The sequence below is a fragment of the Syzygium oleosum genome, unplaced genomic scaffold, assembly GCF_021117445.2.
Source record: "Syzygium oleosum isolate NSW1041296 unplaced genomic scaffold, Sole_v2.1 Sole_v2.13, whole genome shotgun sequence".
NCBI classification, from domain to species: Eukaryota; Viridiplantae; Streptophyta; class Magnoliopsida; order Myrtales; family Myrtaceae; genus Syzygium; species Syzygium oleosum.
Genome location: NW_026607497.1, coordinates 10,286,436 through 10,305,709, shown reverse-complemented (window position 1 = coordinate 10,305,709; position 19,274 = coordinate 10,286,436). Strand labels below are relative to the sequence as shown.

The 19,274-nt window shown below is 41.5% G+C and overlaps 1 protein-coding gene and 1 pseudogene across 1 annotated transcript; one reads left to right on the top strand and one right to left on the bottom strand.

Annotated features, from left to right (window-relative positions):
* Positions 1-3,420: 3,420 nt before the first annotated feature.
* On the bottom strand, positions 3,421-6,770 carry LOC115687988 (disease resistance protein RUN1-like; annotated as a pseudogene).
* Positions 6,771-6,859: 89 nt separating this feature from the next.
* On the top strand, positions 6,860-14,455 carry LOC115687987 (disease resistance protein RPV1-like). The gene is made up of 7 exons (XM_056317497.1): positions 6,860-6,922; positions 7,017-7,657; positions 8,357-9,137; positions 9,215-9,265; positions 11,926-12,930; positions 13,074-13,322; positions 13,416-14,455. The coding sequence occupies exons 1-7, from the start codon at positions 6,860-6,862 to the stop codon at positions 14,307-14,309; spliced, it is 3,684 nt and encodes a 1,227-aa protein (XP_056173472.1). The 3' UTR covers positions 14,310-14,455.
* Positions 14,456-19,274: the final 4,819 nt, after the last annotated feature.

Here is a 19,274-nt window from a genome sequence, read left to right as displayed (position 1 = left end):
TTAGACAAGATCATCCGTTTTGTAGGGCCAAATCAGAGATGTTTGAGTTTCATGCTCCAGGCTCACTGTCAAGAGTGATTGCCCGAAATTTTCAATTATGAGCTTAGATCACCTAGGGCATTCGCTTGATTTCCACGAATTTCAAAAATGAAAGTTTCAACCAAAAGTAAGCAAGTAAAGAGAGAAATCATACTTACAGTGGATGGCAAACTTTTAATCACATAAACATGCGAATGTAATGTGCGGCTCGACTTCTACTCTAGATGGCTTAACAAATTGGAGTTACGAGAGTGGGATGACTAGTCGCGGCCTCGCGTACTAAGCCAAGTCCTCGTGACTCCGGCTCGATCAAGAATGATACCCCGATGCGACGCGGCCTCGCGGGCAAAGGTAAGCATTCTTGACACCAAGAAAGAAGCTTTCGGGATTGAGTTGTGCAACCTCTACTATGCGGCCTCGCGGTCGAAGTCGTATCCAACTCAATACCATCCTAAACATTCCTAGTGCAGCCCAGGTCCGGCAGCATGGTTGTGTGTGCAACAGTGTAGTGCTAAAAAATTTAAAGCATGCACAACAGTTTATACACAAAGAATACTTCAAGCATCCGAAAAAATAAACATTCATTCCCCAAATCCCAAACCTGCAAAATAAGGGGTCAATGGCGAAAACATTCACGTTAGGGATGTATTTGAACAAGATAAACGGCCTAAGTCCTCTAAAAATTCCCCAGCGGAGTCGCCAAGCTGTCGCGACCTCCCCGAACCGGTCCCGCCACCTAAGGGATTAGGCTAATGGATTACTAAGTTAAACCTAGCTCGAGCTCTCCCAAGCTCATACCAATTCGCGACTTGAGTTTAAGTTGTTAACATGCAAATTAATTTCATCTAGGAGTCGCCACTAATCGATTTTTGGTGGGTCGATTAGACACCCAAGTAAAGCACGGGAGAAATGCTTTACTTCTACGAACCAGAGATTCAATGGGTACGGGGACTTGATTACACTAATTGACTAATTAGTGCCCTTTCGGTACCTAATCTTGTTCAATTTCACCACCTAACGTGTTCACACTAATCGGGAGTCTAAAAAATTCATTCCTAACCAAGCTAAGGAGGCAACAATCACTACATGAACCTAACATGCGTAATCAATCACATGCAAGGTTAAATTAAACGCACAATTCAAGTGTGTGAACCAAGCAACGTGTGGTCGAATATGGCACTAATCACACAATAGGGCCAAAAAAATCAAATCCAAAGTCCAAATATATTTTCTGGTTTTTCGAAATTTTTTTTAATTTTTTTTTTGAATTTTTTGAATTTTTTTTGTAAATTTAATTAAAATTTTAAAAAAAGATTTTAAAATTTTTCGATTTTTTTATAAATAAAATAACATAAAACAGACCGGGTTGGATCTCCACATCCGACCCGGATAAAAAAAAATAAAAAAAATTAAAGTTTTTTTTTTAAAAAATTAAATATTAAAATAAAAAAAATATTAAAAATAATATAAAACGGATCCGGGTCGGATCTCCACATCCGACCCGGACCGGGACTGACCCGGGCGCGCATGCCCATGTCCACGACCAGACCGGGTTCATTTGTTGAGCCCGGTCCGACAAATTTAAAAGAAAGAAAAGGGTCCAGCCTGAAATTTTGTTTAGAAAAACAATAAAGGCCCAAAGCCCACTGGAAATAAAAAGACAAAACAAGACAATTTAGCCCAAATTCCAATTTCGGCCCACCCGCGAAAGGCCCAAGACCTAATGAAACCCACTCTAATTCTGAAATAAAAAAAAGGCCCAAAACCTAATAAAAACCTAATACCAAGCCCAACACCCACAAAACCCTACCCGGTTGTGACCCACGAACCCGACCCGGTCACCGGCCGCCGACCCGACTCGCCCAAAACCCTAGTGCCCGCAACCCGATTCCCGACCCGACTCGCTCGAACGCCGGCCGCCGCTCCGACGTGGAGCGAATGCTCGGCCTTCATGGCCGAGACCTTTCCGGCTGCCGCCCGTGCGCATCGCCACCCCGACGAGGAGTGGCGAAAGTTCTTCGCCCGCGATGGCTGTCCGGACCGCCGCCACGAGCCGCTTCCTTCCGCGTCGCCACCGCGGCGACCGGTGACTAAAACCGAACCGATCGAGCCCCGACGAGGGGATGGCCGGCCACGAATCGGCTGAGCCCCGACGAGGGACTGGCCAAAACGAGCTCCCTGCTCGTGCGTCGCCCCCCTCTTGCGGACCTTCATCGTTCGCCGACGACAAGCCAGCTCGGTTGACTGCAAGGAGGCGGACTGATCTCCTGCCCTGGTTCGAGAATGCATCACGTACAGAGGAAAACAACGCACAGATCTCACTCAGGCAAAACATCAAACAGCTGGAGCGCGCGACGAAAACGGGAAATTTCGGACTCGATCGAGGCTCGAAACGGGCCAAAATCGTCAACACAAGACAATACACAGACAAGCAGGCCCGAGGTGTCACTGGCCGGAACTCGCGCGAGCCGGACGGCCGCGAGCTCCGGCCAGTGAACCCGAGAACAGAAGCAAAAACAGGGGAGGGGGTGCCGTTGCGGCGCTCCCTATCCGACTTGGGGGGCGGCGAACGACGGCGAACTTGATGGATCGGACTACGTCCGGTCGCCTCGCACGCCCCCAAGCCGGAATCCTCGGGAAATTACCCCGAATCAAACCGAACAAGAAAACCCGACGAAGCTTGGAGCCGGGACCTACCGCAAGAATCGTCGGAGCTTCGCCAGCCGCGGTTGAGGCGCGACGGTCATCGACGGGAGCCCGCTTGGCCTCGAATTTCTCTCGCCAACGCTCTCGGCCTCACTCTCTCCCTCGGATCTCTCCCGGTTTTCTCTCTCTCCCATGTCTCCCTCCGGACCCCCCTGGCTTTAAGGACAGCCAACGGCGCGAAGCCGGCCAGCAGGCGCGCATGGCCCTGCCACCGCCAGCCTGCCGCGGCCGGCCTGCTCCCGACCCGAAGATCGCGCCGGCGTCCCCCGCGCCCCTCTGGTCTCTGTTCTCTGTGGCGTTCTGCCACTGTTCCTCCCCCGTACACTTCAGAAACGTTGACTGGGGAGGGGGAGCTGAACAGTGCGCGGGCCGGGCCGTGGGAAATGGGCCAGCCCGCGCGAAAATGGAAAGGGGAACACGGGCCGCGCGCAGTAAAAGAAAAACAAGGAAAAAGAATGGGCCGACGAACCCGGCTCGAAAATCTTTTTTTTTTTTTAATGAATATGTCCTAATAGGCCATATTAATGCAAATGTGCCTAATGTCTATATGCCATGGAATTTAATAAAAGTATTTTTGGCTTAGGGGTTAAAAATTAAATCCTAATTTTTATGCGATAAAACCTCAAATGATTTGGGCAAAATTTAGGTGTCAACAACAGCCAAACCACATCCACCGAAAGCTTTTTTTCTTCTGTCGGACCGCCGCCTCGCTAGGTCTCTGACTCATCATCGGCATGCTGATGTGATGTCCGTCATCCTGGAACGTTGTCGTAGTCTCACATCCGTTGGTCCGATGCTGTGCTCCTTCAGTAGTTCCAGCTTTCGAGATGCGAGCACTGCCATCTAGTCCGTGGTTTGGGAGATAAGAGCATTGACCATCCGTCCCAATCACCTGAGAAATATCAGTATTTTCTCGAAGTAAGACCCGCAAAGAGGATAATCCCGTAATGTCACATTCCCCCGTCAAACTTCTGCAGCCCGAGAAATCTATCTCTTCTAACCTCTCTAGATTCTTAATGCCTCCGGGAAATTCTGTTAAAAAAGTGCGAGCCATCTTTAGTACTTTCAAGTTTCGCAAATCCTTGACAGAGGAAGGTAGTTGGTCGACTATTGCGTCAGAAAGATCCAGGACCTGCAGCTCCTTGAGGTCTCCGATGGAATCTGGCAGTTTCCACAAGCTCCCGCAGTTTCTCAGAGATAGGGTCTGAAGATTCTCCAGCGATCCGATAGAATCAGGGAGCTCACTGAGTTCAGTATTGTCCAATGCTAGGTACAAAAGAGATTTTAAGTTGCCAATTGAACTGGATAAAGACAAGGATTTACAGTTGCAAGCACTCAGAATTTCGAGCTTCTCATATGAACCTTCCGGGAAATCAATGGCTTTAATGGAAGTTCCATCGATATAAAGCTCTTTCAAAGCTTTTAAGTAACCCATATCTTTTGGCAACTCTTGCACGAAGCTGCAGAACTTGATATTCAAAGAACGTAAATTCCTTAGCTCACTAATGGATCTATCAACACCCGGTAATGTAGAACAATGTTCAAAGTTTAGTCTCTCTAAGTTTACGGAAGCATGGAAAACTGGAGATTCAGCTAGCCAACCACAACCTTTTAGGATCAAAACTTTCAAGTTTTTGGCCTTCTGCAATACAAGAGAATATGAAAGCCTTGTTTACTACAAGCTATTATCAAACATGAGGAAAAAAATGCAAATATATGTCTTCATACCTCCATAATTTGTCTCCAACACTGCCAACTTATGGAGGTACTCCAAGATAGATCAAGAATGACCAAGTTTGATAGATCTAAAGCAAGTAGAGTGGAGATATTGGGGCACCTTTGCCATTCAAGCCACTTTAAGCACGGAAGGAAAAGATCTACTCTCTGCTCACATCCTTTGATAATATCATCGTCCATTTTAAGATACCGAAGCTTAGAGAAATAACAAAAAAATATATGTTCAGGAAATGAACGGGATTTGTCAAATGTGGCACTAAGCATTTCAACCGCAGCGACCTGCCAATCGTGGAAAAATGGTAAAAGGAGAAAGTGAAATAGAAGTGCATTCACAATCATCTCTGAGAATAGAATTAAGTAGTAAAAAAAAGTACTTTAATTCAGACTATAAAAGAGACTTCCTTGTCTTCAAAACTTACCTTCCTTTCATTCAATGCCAGTTCAATATCCTCCTGATTCCATAACCTGCTCCACTTGAAAGGTTTTCTTGGATTTTTTTCCTTGACAATGTCCATCCCAAGGACTTTTAGCTGATTATGCATCCACAATTCATTATTTTCTCTGGTTTTTACCAAAGACATGTTATGAAGCTCGTCGATTCCTCTATAAGGATCATATTTACAAGCTTCCCACATGTAAGAGGGTATTGTCTTGTCCTTTCCCACGAAAAAACATGCTATATCAAGAAATATTTCTTGGGCATATTTATCTAAATCTTCATATCTTCTCTTCAGAATTCGTTTTACTTCCTCATTGTAAGGCTCTCGGTTCAATCTACCCAATGCCTCCTTCCAAAACTCTACGATCTTTCCATGCAAAAATGAACCAACAATCTCAATAACAAAAGGGATTCCTCCAGCAGCCAAACTAATGTCCCATGCCAAAGAGCAGAATTCCTCTTGAAGAGGTTTTCCTCTAAAAGCATATTTACAGAATAGTTGAAAAGCATGATCATTATTCATTTGCCTTAACTCGTATTTTTCAACGAGGATGTCATCACAACTGTTAACAATACTGCTGCTTCCAAAGGTCACGGGCGCCTGATTATACTTGTCGACAAGATTGCTTCTCATAGAGATCACGATGATCCTGCTTCCTAGACCAAACCAACTTGGATCTCCGGCTAGTGAATTGATTTGTTTAAAATCACTCACGTCATCAAGGATAATGAGAACCCTCAGATTTCTAAATTTGTACTTGATAAATGTGGTACCTTCAGCAGAAGATCTGAGTGTACATCGTTTCTTTTGGAGGTCACTAATTAAATCTTCTTGGAGAGATAGGAGTCTCCTTTCCTCATCCTTTCCATGGATATCATTAAGGAAGCTCCAATTCTCAAAGAGATGACGGATTTTATTGAAGACAATCTTGGCAAGAGTCGACTTACCGATCCCTGAAAGGCCCGACATTTCAACCACATGTTTTCCCGTCAGCGCTTGCCCTTCAACCACTTGTCCATTTTCATAGTGAACACCAAGTTTTGTCATCATCTCTTGCACATGGTGATCCATCCCCACCAGATGTTCTGTCACATCTAACTCATCCTTCCTCAACAGCCAGCGGACTGTGGAAACGACCTCCTTTATAAGTTGATGATCCCTGTCAAATGGGAAAAGAAGGAAAGAGGAAGAGGTGAAAAGGAACGAATGGTCGGATAATGCACTCATTTGATTTCATACTAGATCACTGGTGTTGGAGAAATAGAAAAGCATCGAAATCTTGATTTCAAATTACCCGTGTTGGAATTTCTCCAATTCCCATCCTCGTTTTCCTGAAACACTCTGCAGAGCCTCCTTCCACTTGTTTATAGTCGCTGACTCCACCCCCTGGGCCGCATGGTTGCGAAATGACCGCTGGTAACTTTCCTGCTGTTTGCCGACGACTGAAGGGGTGACGTCGTAGAAAATGGGCATGATTGTCCGTTGACACTCCACCATTTTCTCTACCTCCTTCAGACAACTCTTACTGGAAGCGAAATCTTTGGAGAAAATGGGAATGCATATCTCCGACTGCCTGATGACTTGGAAGATCTTTTCCATGATCTCTTCTCCGATCTCAATTCCCTCACAGTCGACAAATGCATCAATCCCTGAATCAATGAGGCTTTTGTGGAGACATCCAAGGAAGCCCCTCCGAACATCTCCTCCTCTGAAACTGAGAAAGACTTCATAGCGGGTAACGTTGGGCCATCTAGTAGATGGAAACCACGAGAGATTAGTGCAGACGTCCATAAGTGAGAGAAGCTCAAGAAAAAGCCAAAAGAACAAGCTTACAGATTCGCTCGGATCTAAGAAGCTTACAGAAGCTATGGGAATCTTGACTTGGAGCACCCCAAAGGCTTGCCGTCACTTCTGACCGTTCATTTCTTATCCGGTCGATGAGGTTGTCCACTGTTCTTTATAACAATTACTTATATTTGACAAAACATGTACTAAAACAAGTAATATCTCATTCGTGATAAATAATTAGAGGAGGGGCAAGGCAAACCCGGACCGACACGGTTGACTTGATTATTCTTTACAAACCCAAGGTAGAATCCGCATGCAGAAAACGGAGAAGAGGCGGGAGAAGATGAAGCAGCAAGGCTCAATCAAGATTCTATAAAGTTAGAGTTTGAATCAAGTATGGCTGAATGCGGTGGCGATAATCGGGAAAAAGGCGAAGATGAACCAGCGAGGCTGGAGCAAAGTGAACGGGAAAGGATCGACGATGAACTGGAGAGGCGGAATCAAGATATGATAAACTTAGAGGCTGAGTCAACGTATGATGTGTTCCTGAGTTCAGGAATCGATAGTTGTGCATTCGCCGATAGCCTCTATCACTGCTTGAAAGCCGACGGAATTCGTGTTTTCAGAGATGGTGAGCTTCCGCTATCCGTCTACAGCTCCAGGATCTACATACCTATCTTTTCTGTGAACTACCCTTTCAGCACTCGGTGCCTTGACGCACTCGAACTCATGGTAGAACACACTTCTAGATCAGGTGGGAAGAAAGAGATCCTACCCGTTCTCTACGATGTGGAGTGGTCTGATGTGAATATGGAAAAAAAATCACTCTACGGAGACGCCCTGGACTCGCACAGGTTGTGGTTTGGCGCTGAGAAAGTCGAGAAGTGGGAGAAGGCTCTTGCGGAGGCTGGTAAAGTCAAGGGATGGGAACGATGTTCATATAAAGGGTATGCTACATCTGTCTTATTCTCTTGTAGGTTTCTCTGGATTTCTTTGCTCAATCGACCGAGGTAGTATCGAGAATGTAAGAAAAGGAAACTCAACAACCTTTTCCCAGCCAAAAAAGCAAATATTGGTCGACTCTGCTGGACTCTAAATTGTTTTTGTTCACTTTGCTTGGGTTTATAATCGTTACTGAGCCTGTTTCAAAGCTTTATGGATACAAAACTACAGAAAAAGAGGAAATTGTTCATGGGAATTAACGGGGTTAAAATTTTCAAGTCCCTCTTCTTTCTATTTCAGGCGAAATCCTTCTCTCGAATTGACCACGTTTACACAAATATCTCAGTTTGGCCCAGTGAACTATCTATAAAAGTTTAATTATTCATCCACATGTTCGTGTCATTCTGTAATTCAACCCGTGGTGGAGTGATATTTTTTACCCCAATGGTGAATGGTGACAGGATAATCCGATGGTCGGACTAAATTCTTTCTGCAATGGCATTATCCCACGATCATACAATTACAAAACATCAGTTTAGTATGTTTAATATACCTTTGCATCAGGTAAATCATGTTCTGCAGTTAAAGATCAGTGATCTTTTAGCACAACCAAATCGTTGTTTCATCATGTAGTGCGTTGGGTGGTATGTCCTCAGATCGCATCTGTTAATGGTTTGGAACTGAGATTTTTTCTGCGGTGGCAGTGAAAGGGAACTTATCACAACAATTGTTGGAGAAATTTCGCCTAAGCTGAAGATAGAGCACAATTATGCGCCTGAAGATCTATCCACCAGTGCTGAGGCACTCAAAATCGATATAGAGCATGAAGATCTATTCACTGGTGCTGAGGCACTCAAAACTGATATAGAGCATGAAGATCTATTCACTGGTGCTGGACCACTCAAAGCCAACATAGAGCATAAATATGCGCCTGAAGATCTATTCACTGATGCTGAGTCACTCAAAATTGATATTGAGTTACTCAAAACTGATATAGAGCATGAAGATCTATTCACTGGTGCTGGACCACTCAAAGCCAACATAGAGCATAAATATGCGCCTGAAGATCTATTCACTGATGCTGAGTCACTCAAAACTGATATTGAGTCACTCAAAACTGATATAGAGCATGAGGTTCTATTCACTGGTGCTGGACCACTCAAAGCCAACATAGAGCATAAATATGCGCCTGAAGATCTATTCATCGGTGCTGAGCCACTCAAAACCGATATAGTGCATGAAGGTCTATTCACTGGTGCTGGTCCACTCAAAGCCAACATAGAGCATAGCTATGCAACTGAAGATCTATCCACCAGTGCTGGGCCACTCAAAACCGATATAGAGCATGAAGATCTATTCACTGGTGCTGTTCCACTCAAAGCCAACATAGAGCATAATTATGAGCCTAAAGATCTATATACTGGTGCTGATCCACTCGAAGCCATAGCGAACTTAATCAATGTTCATACAAGTCATTTGAAAATGGTTATATTCGACTCCCTATCTACTTTAACCTTAATGGCAAGTTTATGACTGACAAGGGATTTGATTGACTTTAGCAGGCTCAAGCAGATGCCGGGTTTCAGGGACCCATGTTATCTCACAGGACCTCGGTACATTTCTTTGCTCCTATTTTCCTCTCTTCTGGAGTACTCTCTCCTAAAGATTGTACCTGCTGATGAAGTTGGTTTCTCCTAAAGTGTGTTTACATCTTATAAATAAAAAGTCAAATCACCACAAAATATTTTTTCAAGATTATACAGTTGTTGTATAGTTAGAATATAATAGAAAAAAGAAAGCAAACACATGAACTAAAACTACAAGAGAATGTAAGTCATCGTCTGAAATCCAAAGTAGCTTGCATATACATCAATTTTTCAGTAGCTAATTACCCTTGCAAGAATAGAATCCACCAAAAATCGGGGGACAATTCTTCACTTAATAATTACATTTGAGTAGAATAGCTGGATGTATAGTAATTGTCATTTTAGACCACCACACAAAAATGTTACTACAGAGTTCTTTTTATTACACAAAACTGGTGGCAAAGTAGGTGTTAAGTTCACGGTATTAGTGATTCAAGAATGCCTCCTTCCTTTCCTTTGTTAAGGAGAGTCGATGCATCAAAAGTGACTTTACTAAAACATTACTTTTAGAAATTCTTATATATTATATTTGTCGCTTTTGTTTTATCTGGCAAACGATTACCACATTGTTTACTCATGGAAGCATTGTTTGAAATGCAACTATATGTAGAAGCCAAAATCCCATAATTGCCTTCTGAAACAACGAAGTCACCTTTTTTCCGATCACCACAGCCTTATGCAACCGCTGGGGTTGACCCAATTGCACGACACGGGAATGCTACTAGGATAAGTGTGTTAAGATTATACTTAGTTGCAATTCGTATCATGGATTGGTCAAGCAGACTATACACAAGTAAGAAGCGTGTCGTGAATGAGTTGATGTCTTTTGACTTGTTTTTAACACGGTTAAACTAGACACGCTTAATTAAATGGGGTAACAAATCTATGTAAGTAGATTTGAACATTCTTATACACTTCTAGAGGGGGAGTGTTGAAGTATAATTTGCCATATTAGGTGAGTGTTAAATAAGACAATTAGGGTTTTGTAGTGTCTCTCAACTCTCGATCCTCTATAAATAGAGCCCATATGTAATTTGTATGAATCTTGTCCCAAAGCATTTGTTGAGCATCGATTGTGCATATTAAAGGCCTGTCAATATATTGAAAACTTCAATATCCTCATTTGGTTGCAAAACAAGTGCATCAAGAGCACTTTTAAAAGGGGAAAATTATCTGATTGGTGCTAAACCTATTGTACATATGCCAATTCAGCCACAAATATTCCAATTTTGCCAATTTAATCTTAAACCTTTGCACAATATTCCAATGTAATCCTTCTGATTAAGGCAGTATTCCATGTAGGACATATGGTGATGACTAGACCGCCACGTTAGTGATTTTCTCCATGATGTCCCATAAATCTTGAGTCATCAGGAAAGTAGTCATTTTAATGCTCCAACAGTCATAGTTATTTCTGTCGAAACTAGGAATGAGCGGCGAGGTAGAATTGGCATAGTTTTTGTGTCGGAGATTTAGGTGAGTGATTTCAGTAGAGGGTGGTTAGGATAAATCTCAATATCAACCAAACAAGGCTTTGATACCACTGTTAATTTTTGGTGTTGATGTACAAGTGTGTACGTGCGCTGTACTTGGCAAAGAAACAACAAGGGATGTGCGTATGAGAGTGGAGTTTCACGGCAAAGCAGCACATTGGAACAAGGGAAAAAAAGCTTTTATTATTTAATTGTTAATGCAAAAGGAAGGAGAAGAACTTAGTTGGTTGGTCCTCCAAGAGTATATGTTTTGGACGACCCAAGCCTTTTTATAGGCTTGCAACCAACTTAAACATTAGAAAATTTCGGCTCAAGTCAGAGATTTCGGTTCATTTTATCCTTGCAGATTTCCACCGCCAGAGCCTTGTAAACCGACTTGCAAGGCAAATATCTCTGCCATGTTGGAGCGATATCCTTTATGGATTCTTCTACACAGGCTTTAGTGGACTCCAGACACTTCCACTGCCGCTCAAGGATTAGATTTTTGTAGGATTTTTCCGGACTTTTCTAGCACATGTCTATCCTAGAAGACTCTAGAAATTGGATCGGCATTTTAACAGCGGAAGCAGTGTGAGATGGGATTGTTCAAATTATGTTTGTGCTTTCTTCCTCTTTCTGTGGCATTAAGTTTTAGTCATTATAGGTCTTAAACATATAAATGAGATCTCAAGGTAAACTCCTACTGAATTTATCACTGCGGCAACTCGGAGATGATCCCTGATAAGGCTGGTAGTCACATTTTTTGTGCTTCCTTTTCAGACTACATAGGACAAGAAACAGGGTATGTTAGTCAGATTAGGCTTTTTGATGCTTAGCAAAACCAGATTTACTTATTAGATCTTTCCATAATAGAGACAGCAGGTTTACTATCGTATCTTTAGCTTAAATGAGATGCATGGAGGGAACGATTGTGTTGAGGGAACTTCAGTGGAGGTTACCTTCAACTATCTATCTACTATGTCAGCTAAACTTTAGTTACAACATCTCAACTAGCAAGGCATATAATTGATTGGCAGACACATTCAAAACACATATTTCAGAGAATGGCCTTATCATCTGGAACTAACAGTACCTCTGTATATTTCTTCACTTCTCTTCTAACCAACATTCTCCTAAATTTAAGTACCTTTATAGGAGCTTCAAGACAGTCAAGAATCGAAAATAATGGAATTATTGGAACTAGAAGTAAACGACGTACGAATTGTTGGAATCCATGGGAGAGATGGAATTGGAAAGACTGCTCTTGCCAAGATTGTATATGACCGAATATCCCTTCGCTTTGACACTTGCAGTTTTCTTGCGGAGATTGAAGAAACAACGAAGCAACCTGGTGGTGTTCAGTATCTTCAAACCAAGTTGATCTGTGATATTTTGAAAAGAGAGTTTGAGGTTGCTTTTGCTTTCAAAGAAGTACGATTTTTGAAAGAAATATTTAGGAATATGAAAATTCTCATTGTTCTCGATGACGTGGAAAGGGGGTACCTCCTCGAGGAGTTTGTAGGACCCGAGCTTGATTGGTTTGGTTCTGGAAGCAGGATAATTGTCACCTCAAAAGAAAGAAGCGGTCTTCAAGGGTTTGTTGATCGAGGTTTGGCTCGTACTTATGATGTTATTCCGATGCATCATGATCTAGCTTTTGACTTTTTCTGGCACTGTGCAATCGGAAAGAGAGATAAACTACATTTTTATGTTGATATTGCAAACAAAATAGTCAAGGCTGCGAAGGGACTTCCACTACTTCTCAAAGTTTTTGGTTCTTTTTTGCACGATAGAGGAGTAGATGATTGGATTGAATTCGAATATCTCATACAAAAATTTCAGGAAGATTACCAGAAGATTCTGCGCATAATTTATGATGCATCAGATCGAAAGCGAAAGCAGATGTATCTTGATATTGCATGTTTTCCTCCGGAGGTGGATTGTAGGATTGCCTCGTATATGTGGCATCCTTATGATCGTCCTGAAATCGAGGTCCTTCATCATATGTCCCTAATACAAATCGAAGAAAATAAAATAGGCATGCACGGTATGCTAAGGTGCCTTGCCAGGGAGATTATCCGCAAAGGTTTCCGTGATCCAGGAACAGGGGTTGTATTGTACATTCCTGCCATAGCCCAGGACACGAACAAGGGGAGAAAGGTATGTCGGGGAAAACAGTACCATTTGGGCCTTAATTTGTTTTTCGATTTACCTCACGGGAGTTTAGGCATCCATAGTAATTATTTCATTATCTGAATACTTCCACATATTTCTCTACTTGACTTTTGTGGTCCATCATGTAGGGAACAGACCACCTTAACACTGAAGAGGCAGGCTTTGAGATCCTGCCAAACACGACATTTCTCAACTTGGGTCATCCCAATATCGGTGGAAAATATGCAGATACCTTATTGAACGTTCGGTGGCTTCATTGGCAAGGGTGCCCTCGAGATGCAATTAGCTTTCATTTAGAAAAAAATGAGAACCTGGTTATTCTTGATCTTTCGTGGAGTAAGGTTACAGAATCCTGGGGAGGTTGGAAAAGAATTAAGGTGGGTCTATAGCTCATTTGTTGTTGTGTTCGCGTTGGCCCTTAAGTACATTGAGAGTTCTATGCCAGCTGAACTTTTTCCCCTGTTTTGCAGATGAAGTGTTTGAAAGTCTTGAATCTTACAGGTTGTGGGGACTTATTAGTTAGCCCCAGCTTCTCCTGTTGCCCAAATGTGGAGATACTGATTCTTGAGCGATGTTCTCGATTGGTTCATTTAGATCCTTCAATTAATGATCTAAAGCTTTTGGTTACCCTGAATTTAAAGTTCTGCACCGAACTTAGCATTTTGCCAGTGGAAATGGGTGAGATGAATGCTTTGGAAGAGCTCCTGATTGAAGGCACTTCCGTGCGAGAACTTCCTGTGTCGATAGGCAAATTGGTTCAACTGCAAATTCTTAGTGCCGCTAATTGCTTCTCATTGGTTCATGTTCCTGGTTCAGTTTATAAACTTAAAGCTCTTTCAGTGCTAGCCTTGGATAACGCGAAAATTCTTGAACTACACGAGTCAATTGGACACTTGAGGAAACTTAGAAGCTTGTCTTTGAGGAATTGTCGTGGGCTAGGAAAGCTTCCGGAATCCATTGGCAAAATGCGATTCTTAGTAGAGTTGGATATTTCGAGTACAGGTATTTCAAGATTGCCCAATTCAATTAAAAACCTTTGGAGATTGAAAGTGCTGAAAATGGATTCTTGTTTTGTAAGAGAATTTCCTCGCGACATTGGATGGTTGACAGACCTGGAAGAAGTACATGCCTCCTGGTGCAGGAGTTTGGGGGGAGTCATTCCGAGTAATATTTGGGAACTACATCGTCTCAGAGAATTGAGGCTTCGAGGTACTCGTATATCCAGCCTTCCATCAGAAATCTATTGGCTGTCAAGTCTTAAGACTTTGGATTTGCTACACTGCGTCAATATCAAAGAGTTGCCTAGGCTTCCCTCTAGCTTAATTCATCTATATGTAAATCCCAGCTTGACGCGATATGTGTAAGAATCTTCAATTCTGCCATCGGTTGCATTCATCGTGATAAATAATACATTGCAGATTGGATTGGATGGTCGAGAGTGTTGTCATTTATCGTGATAAGTACGGTTAATTACATTACAACCCCGGCAATTCCAGAGTTGTGTCAACGTACTCTTTTTGATTTAACATGTTTCGCTCTTTCTTATGTTTCATGTGTATCAATTTAGCTTAGTCATGAATTTGAATGACTCGGTAATATTGTATAAGAAAAACAATGTAAATACACCAAATCAGAGAAAACGCTCATGTCATATGAAAACTAACCGTAGAGAAAATGATTTGTGCCGTTGCAAATTAGCCGTATTGTACATATTAGTTATTGAAGAAAAGCTATGAACTCCATGAATGACCTTATTCTTTATTGAAACATTTTATTTAAGAATATTTTGTTTATTAGATCCACGTCAAATATATGGTTCGGTTTATACCGAGTTCTAGTACGAGGATCCTGTTAGGTTATGAGCCATTGCTTGGTTGTTAATTTAGTGTAGGAATTAGGATACAAATTTTCTTAGAATGAACACAATCAGCGCCAAACTTTGTTTGGATTAAGGTGATTAGTTTCGGGGAAGAAAAGAATTTAAGGTAAATTAGTTATAATTTCCATGCCAGTGGATTTACATTGATTGAGGAAATGAAGTTTTCCTACGTTATTATTCCGCAACCAAATATCGTAGTTTGCACTCTGGCCACAACAAATAAAAAAATAAAATAAAAAAATCGTACATTGCATTGTGATTCTGATTAGACTGGTTTTTTTGTCCTGAATTTCTGATTGAATCGTTTACCCTCAAAAACATACACGCACGGCCTGGGTACTAATGTGCATGATGCAATCAGTCCACTCAATAATTCATAAACCTATTTACGGATACAAATTAAATTCTAAACTTTTCAATTTTTTTTTAATTTAGTCCTAAATCTTTGCACGGAATTCCAATGTAATCATTTGGGTCAATTTTCGTTGGAAATTATTGACACGACGGTCCAGTCACTACCGGCCATCCTACGTGGCACACTGTCACGGCAATGATTTGCGACGATAATTGGCTGGAAGGACTACATTTGGATTTCGCACAAAGATTTAGGTCTTAATTGGCAAAATTAAAAAATTTAGAACTTAATCGGCAACCATACAATAAATTTAAGACTGATTAAACAATTTTCCCGATTGAGACATGTTGGCAAGGGTGTAAATCCTTCATGGTTTCTCACTATCAAATGATTTTCCTTTTCATTTTTGGGTAGAGCGATCGGGTTATATATTAAGTCGGTTTTCACAAACCATATAAAGTTCACTTTTCTGGTCTGGTCAAAGAGAAACCATCCGCATCACAACTAGTGCATCCCATGAAGTTACGATTTTCATTAACCTACCTATTCTTGAAAATCTAGATGGAAATTCATATCTTTATCGCGTATGGAGGTCCAGCTTCCGTTGCAACGAAATGGATAGCTAGGGAAAACAAAAGTTACATACCAACCAAAGTCATATCTATTGTCACAAAGCTTTAAACTGACGGGCATGTAATGGACCGTATTTGATTCCATCTAGACACTTGAAGTCCAATAGTACGTGTTTCTAGATGGTCGGACCTCGTTCAAGGACACACACAAAGAACACCTCCCTTTGGCTTTGGTCCTCTCCATCTAATCCCAAGTCTCAACACGTCTCGAAGGTACATAATCATCCTCGTGTGCGATGCATGGCTACATTTGACCTTGCGACGTTCTTCGACAATCATGCATGCAACAACATGTGTATGAAAAAATGTAGTTTGTGAATCGCATGTGTCACTAATTACCTTTCAATGAAATGAAATCATGCGAGGTATTACTTCACTCCCGGCTAACCCCAAGAAATTATATATACCTAGTAAGAAGATTGAGCAAAAAGGAAGATCCAGGTGTCAATCAGGTCGTTAGATTATCGGCACCTAAATTTTGGCAATCTATTTAGCCATTTATATTGCATAAGATAATTAGGAGTCGACCTGAACCCTAAAAAAAATAAAATTATCACTTGCGTTATTCACAGTCACATTTTTTTTGTTACTTAAGTCATCGCAAGACTTCCCTACGATGCTACCATGGACTGATGCACGGACAAGCGTGTGTAGGATCATCTCTCACAATCTTGGTCAACAATTCAAAAGGAAAGAAAGACAATTGCGATCGGCAAATCGAGAATATCCACAGTTTGAAAAGAAACAGCGGAATTTGTTAACGGGCTGGCAAAATGGAAGAGATTTTGAGGTGGGATGAAGGCTTGGATTTCGGTGAGTGATTAAGAGAAGACAATGAGGCAATTAGGAGGTCGAGCCATTGAATTTTTCCCAAGAAAGAAGATAGAAAAAATCGTGGAATTTAATGCAAATGCGATAATATCTGCTGGTTGTTAAGAGGTTTGAATGAAAAGTTGCGGTTATATTCGGCACAACCCCGAGGAGGTTCCACTGGCATCATTTGAAGAGCAATAGTCTTCATCCGCGGTTGCTCTCCTCCGCACTCCGCCGCCCACCACCAGTCCCTAAGCCAAGCCACCACCATATCCTCCTCCCAATCCGCGAAGTTGCCCCGACGTGTTCGTTCACCTCATCCACTGTGATTCCTCCATCGACTCGCGCCCGCGGCCTCATCAATCAGCCGTCCCCGCTCGGCAGCCCTCCACTTAAGGTCCAGCTATCCTCCAACGCTTTCGTCTTTCGTTGCAAACACCCAGCCATATTGCTTCAGCAACATACATCTTCATTTGCTCGAAAAGAAAAGTGAGGTATCCAATTGAGAAGAAAGTGGACGTGCCGTGAGTGCCTTCTGAGAAAATTCACGTTAGCGTAGTTAACGAAAAGACTTGATTGCACAAACTTGACAAGTTTTAGGATTTAATTGCACTTTGTGACAAGTTTTAGGACTTTTAGTGAACTTATCCTAAAGCCAAGAATAACTAGAAGCACTTTGAATGATAAATTTAGAGATCATCATGAAACTAAAAAAAGCAGATGTTTCTAAATAAGCAATTAGATAGGAAAATAATCCAGTCGTACGGGTTTTTCTCATTGGTACAATATTGCATCCTTTCACTGTAAAATGACCGATTGAGTGATTATTATGTGATGAAATGGTTCTTAGGTAGAACCAGCATTTTCATCTTAAGAATTGGATTCTATATCCATCCGAGGCCAATTCTAGATTTGGAACCAAATTCAGGTTCGATTCAAACTGAGTTACTCTAGAATTAAATTACTCAATTGTACAAAACAAAACTTTCTGCTCAATTGCAAATGTCACACAAGTTAAAAGGTTAACATGGACTTATTTTGAATTACCATTATTTACGAAATTGCAAGGTTATATCCACATTATTAGGAGATTAGTGAGTTTTGATTCACCTAGTCTTCCCTAATTACCCTTATTTTAAGTTATAATAAGCAAAAAGAATAAGCGGAAAAATCTCGCATAAGTTTATATTTTCTTTTTGATATTTATGGTAATGTACTTGAAATCACCGTAATGTTGGTTACCCTTATATGTAGTGATTTAATTGTTTGAGTCCTAATTTATCTGTAGTCGCCTTAACTCATCTTCACATACAATTAATAATTTACCTCTATGACTTTTGACACCTAAATTTTGGCTCACCATTTAGAAATAATTATATAGAAAATAAAGGATTAATCTCCTAAACAAAAGCATTATAATTAAATTACGTGGCATATAGTTTTCACTTTTCAGGAGCATATTTTAAATTAATTGCATTTGATTGGACGGCGGCGGATAGACTGATACAGGAGGCTTCGAGCTTAATTAGATTAATTGGGCTAAACCCATAAAGCGAGAAATCAAGTTGAGCCCATTATCTTTTAAGTGGAGTCCGACGAGCTGCTGTATCCAGCCCGCTATTGCCGACCCGCGACGGTGCTGTTTGCCATCTGCACCGGCAACGCTGCTTGCTGTTTTCGTTCTGGCCTGAACCGCTGCAGTCCCGACGACCACAGCTGCTGCTGCCGCTCCTCTCCTGACCCTGTTGCCGTTCCCAGGCTCCAGATCTCCTCTGACGAGCTGCTCCACACTGTAGGCAACGCCGAGCTGCTGCAACCTTCGGCCTGCGACATCCCTGCTGTATGCGCTGAACCGAGGAACCCCGTTGTTGAAGTTTCCTGTCCCGCGACGACCGCCACGACCAGGTTTCCTGTCTTGGCCCTGGTGACGTTGTTCCTATCTTGTTCTGACGAGGACCCGCATTCCTTGCCGCGAGCACAGCCGAGACCGAGCCTCCACGTTTGGCTCAGTCTTTCTCTGATTTTGCAGGTTCACTACGAGTTCACGGCCGTACCAAAGAGCTGCACCTCGGCCACGAACCACCCATCACCAAGAACCTGCCAAGAGCCAACCCCGTCGTGGGAGCACCACCACCGTAGGCCGCCGGAATTGCTATTGAGTCCGTCCAATTTTGGAAACAAGTATTTGAACTAGGTAATAATCTTATCTTAATCAATAGTCATATATACTTTATTGCCTTGTTTGAATTATTCTAATGTTGATTGGATTAATTGTGTTTCCATAAAAAAAATACAAAAAAGATTAGATAAAATTTTAGTAGATTTTATAAAGATGATACATTGCATGTTCAGGATAGATTTTGATTATTTTCTTAGAATAGATTAAGATATTTTAGGATAGAATAGGTGTTCTAGAAAATTGGAATAATATCCCAATTTAAATTAGGATTTGGCCTGGTTTATTTTCTAATTTAAATTAGGTAATATCCTAGTATAGATAATTTATTTTCACTATTTCTCAATTACGAATTTTTTTTGGTCGAACAATTACAAATTTAATTAAATAATGTCAAAAATATCAATTTAGAATAGATTAGATTCTTTTCTTAGATATTATTACATGTTTAAATTAGGCTAATTATTTATTCCT

Bases quoted from the DNA above. Each gene is read 5' to 3' on its own strand.
- LOC115687987 (XM_056317497.1), top strand. From the start codon at position 6,860: ATGAGGTTGTCCACTGTTCTTTATAACAATTACTTATATTTGACAAAA. The intron at 7,658-8,356 runs GTATGCTACATC...CTGCGGTGGCAG, and splicing joins GAACGATGTTCATATAAAGG to TGAAAGGGAACTTATCACAA. The intron at 12,931-13,073 runs GTATGTCGGGGA...TCCATCATGTAG, and splicing joins ACACGAACAAGGGGAGAAAG to GGAACAGACCACCTTAACAC.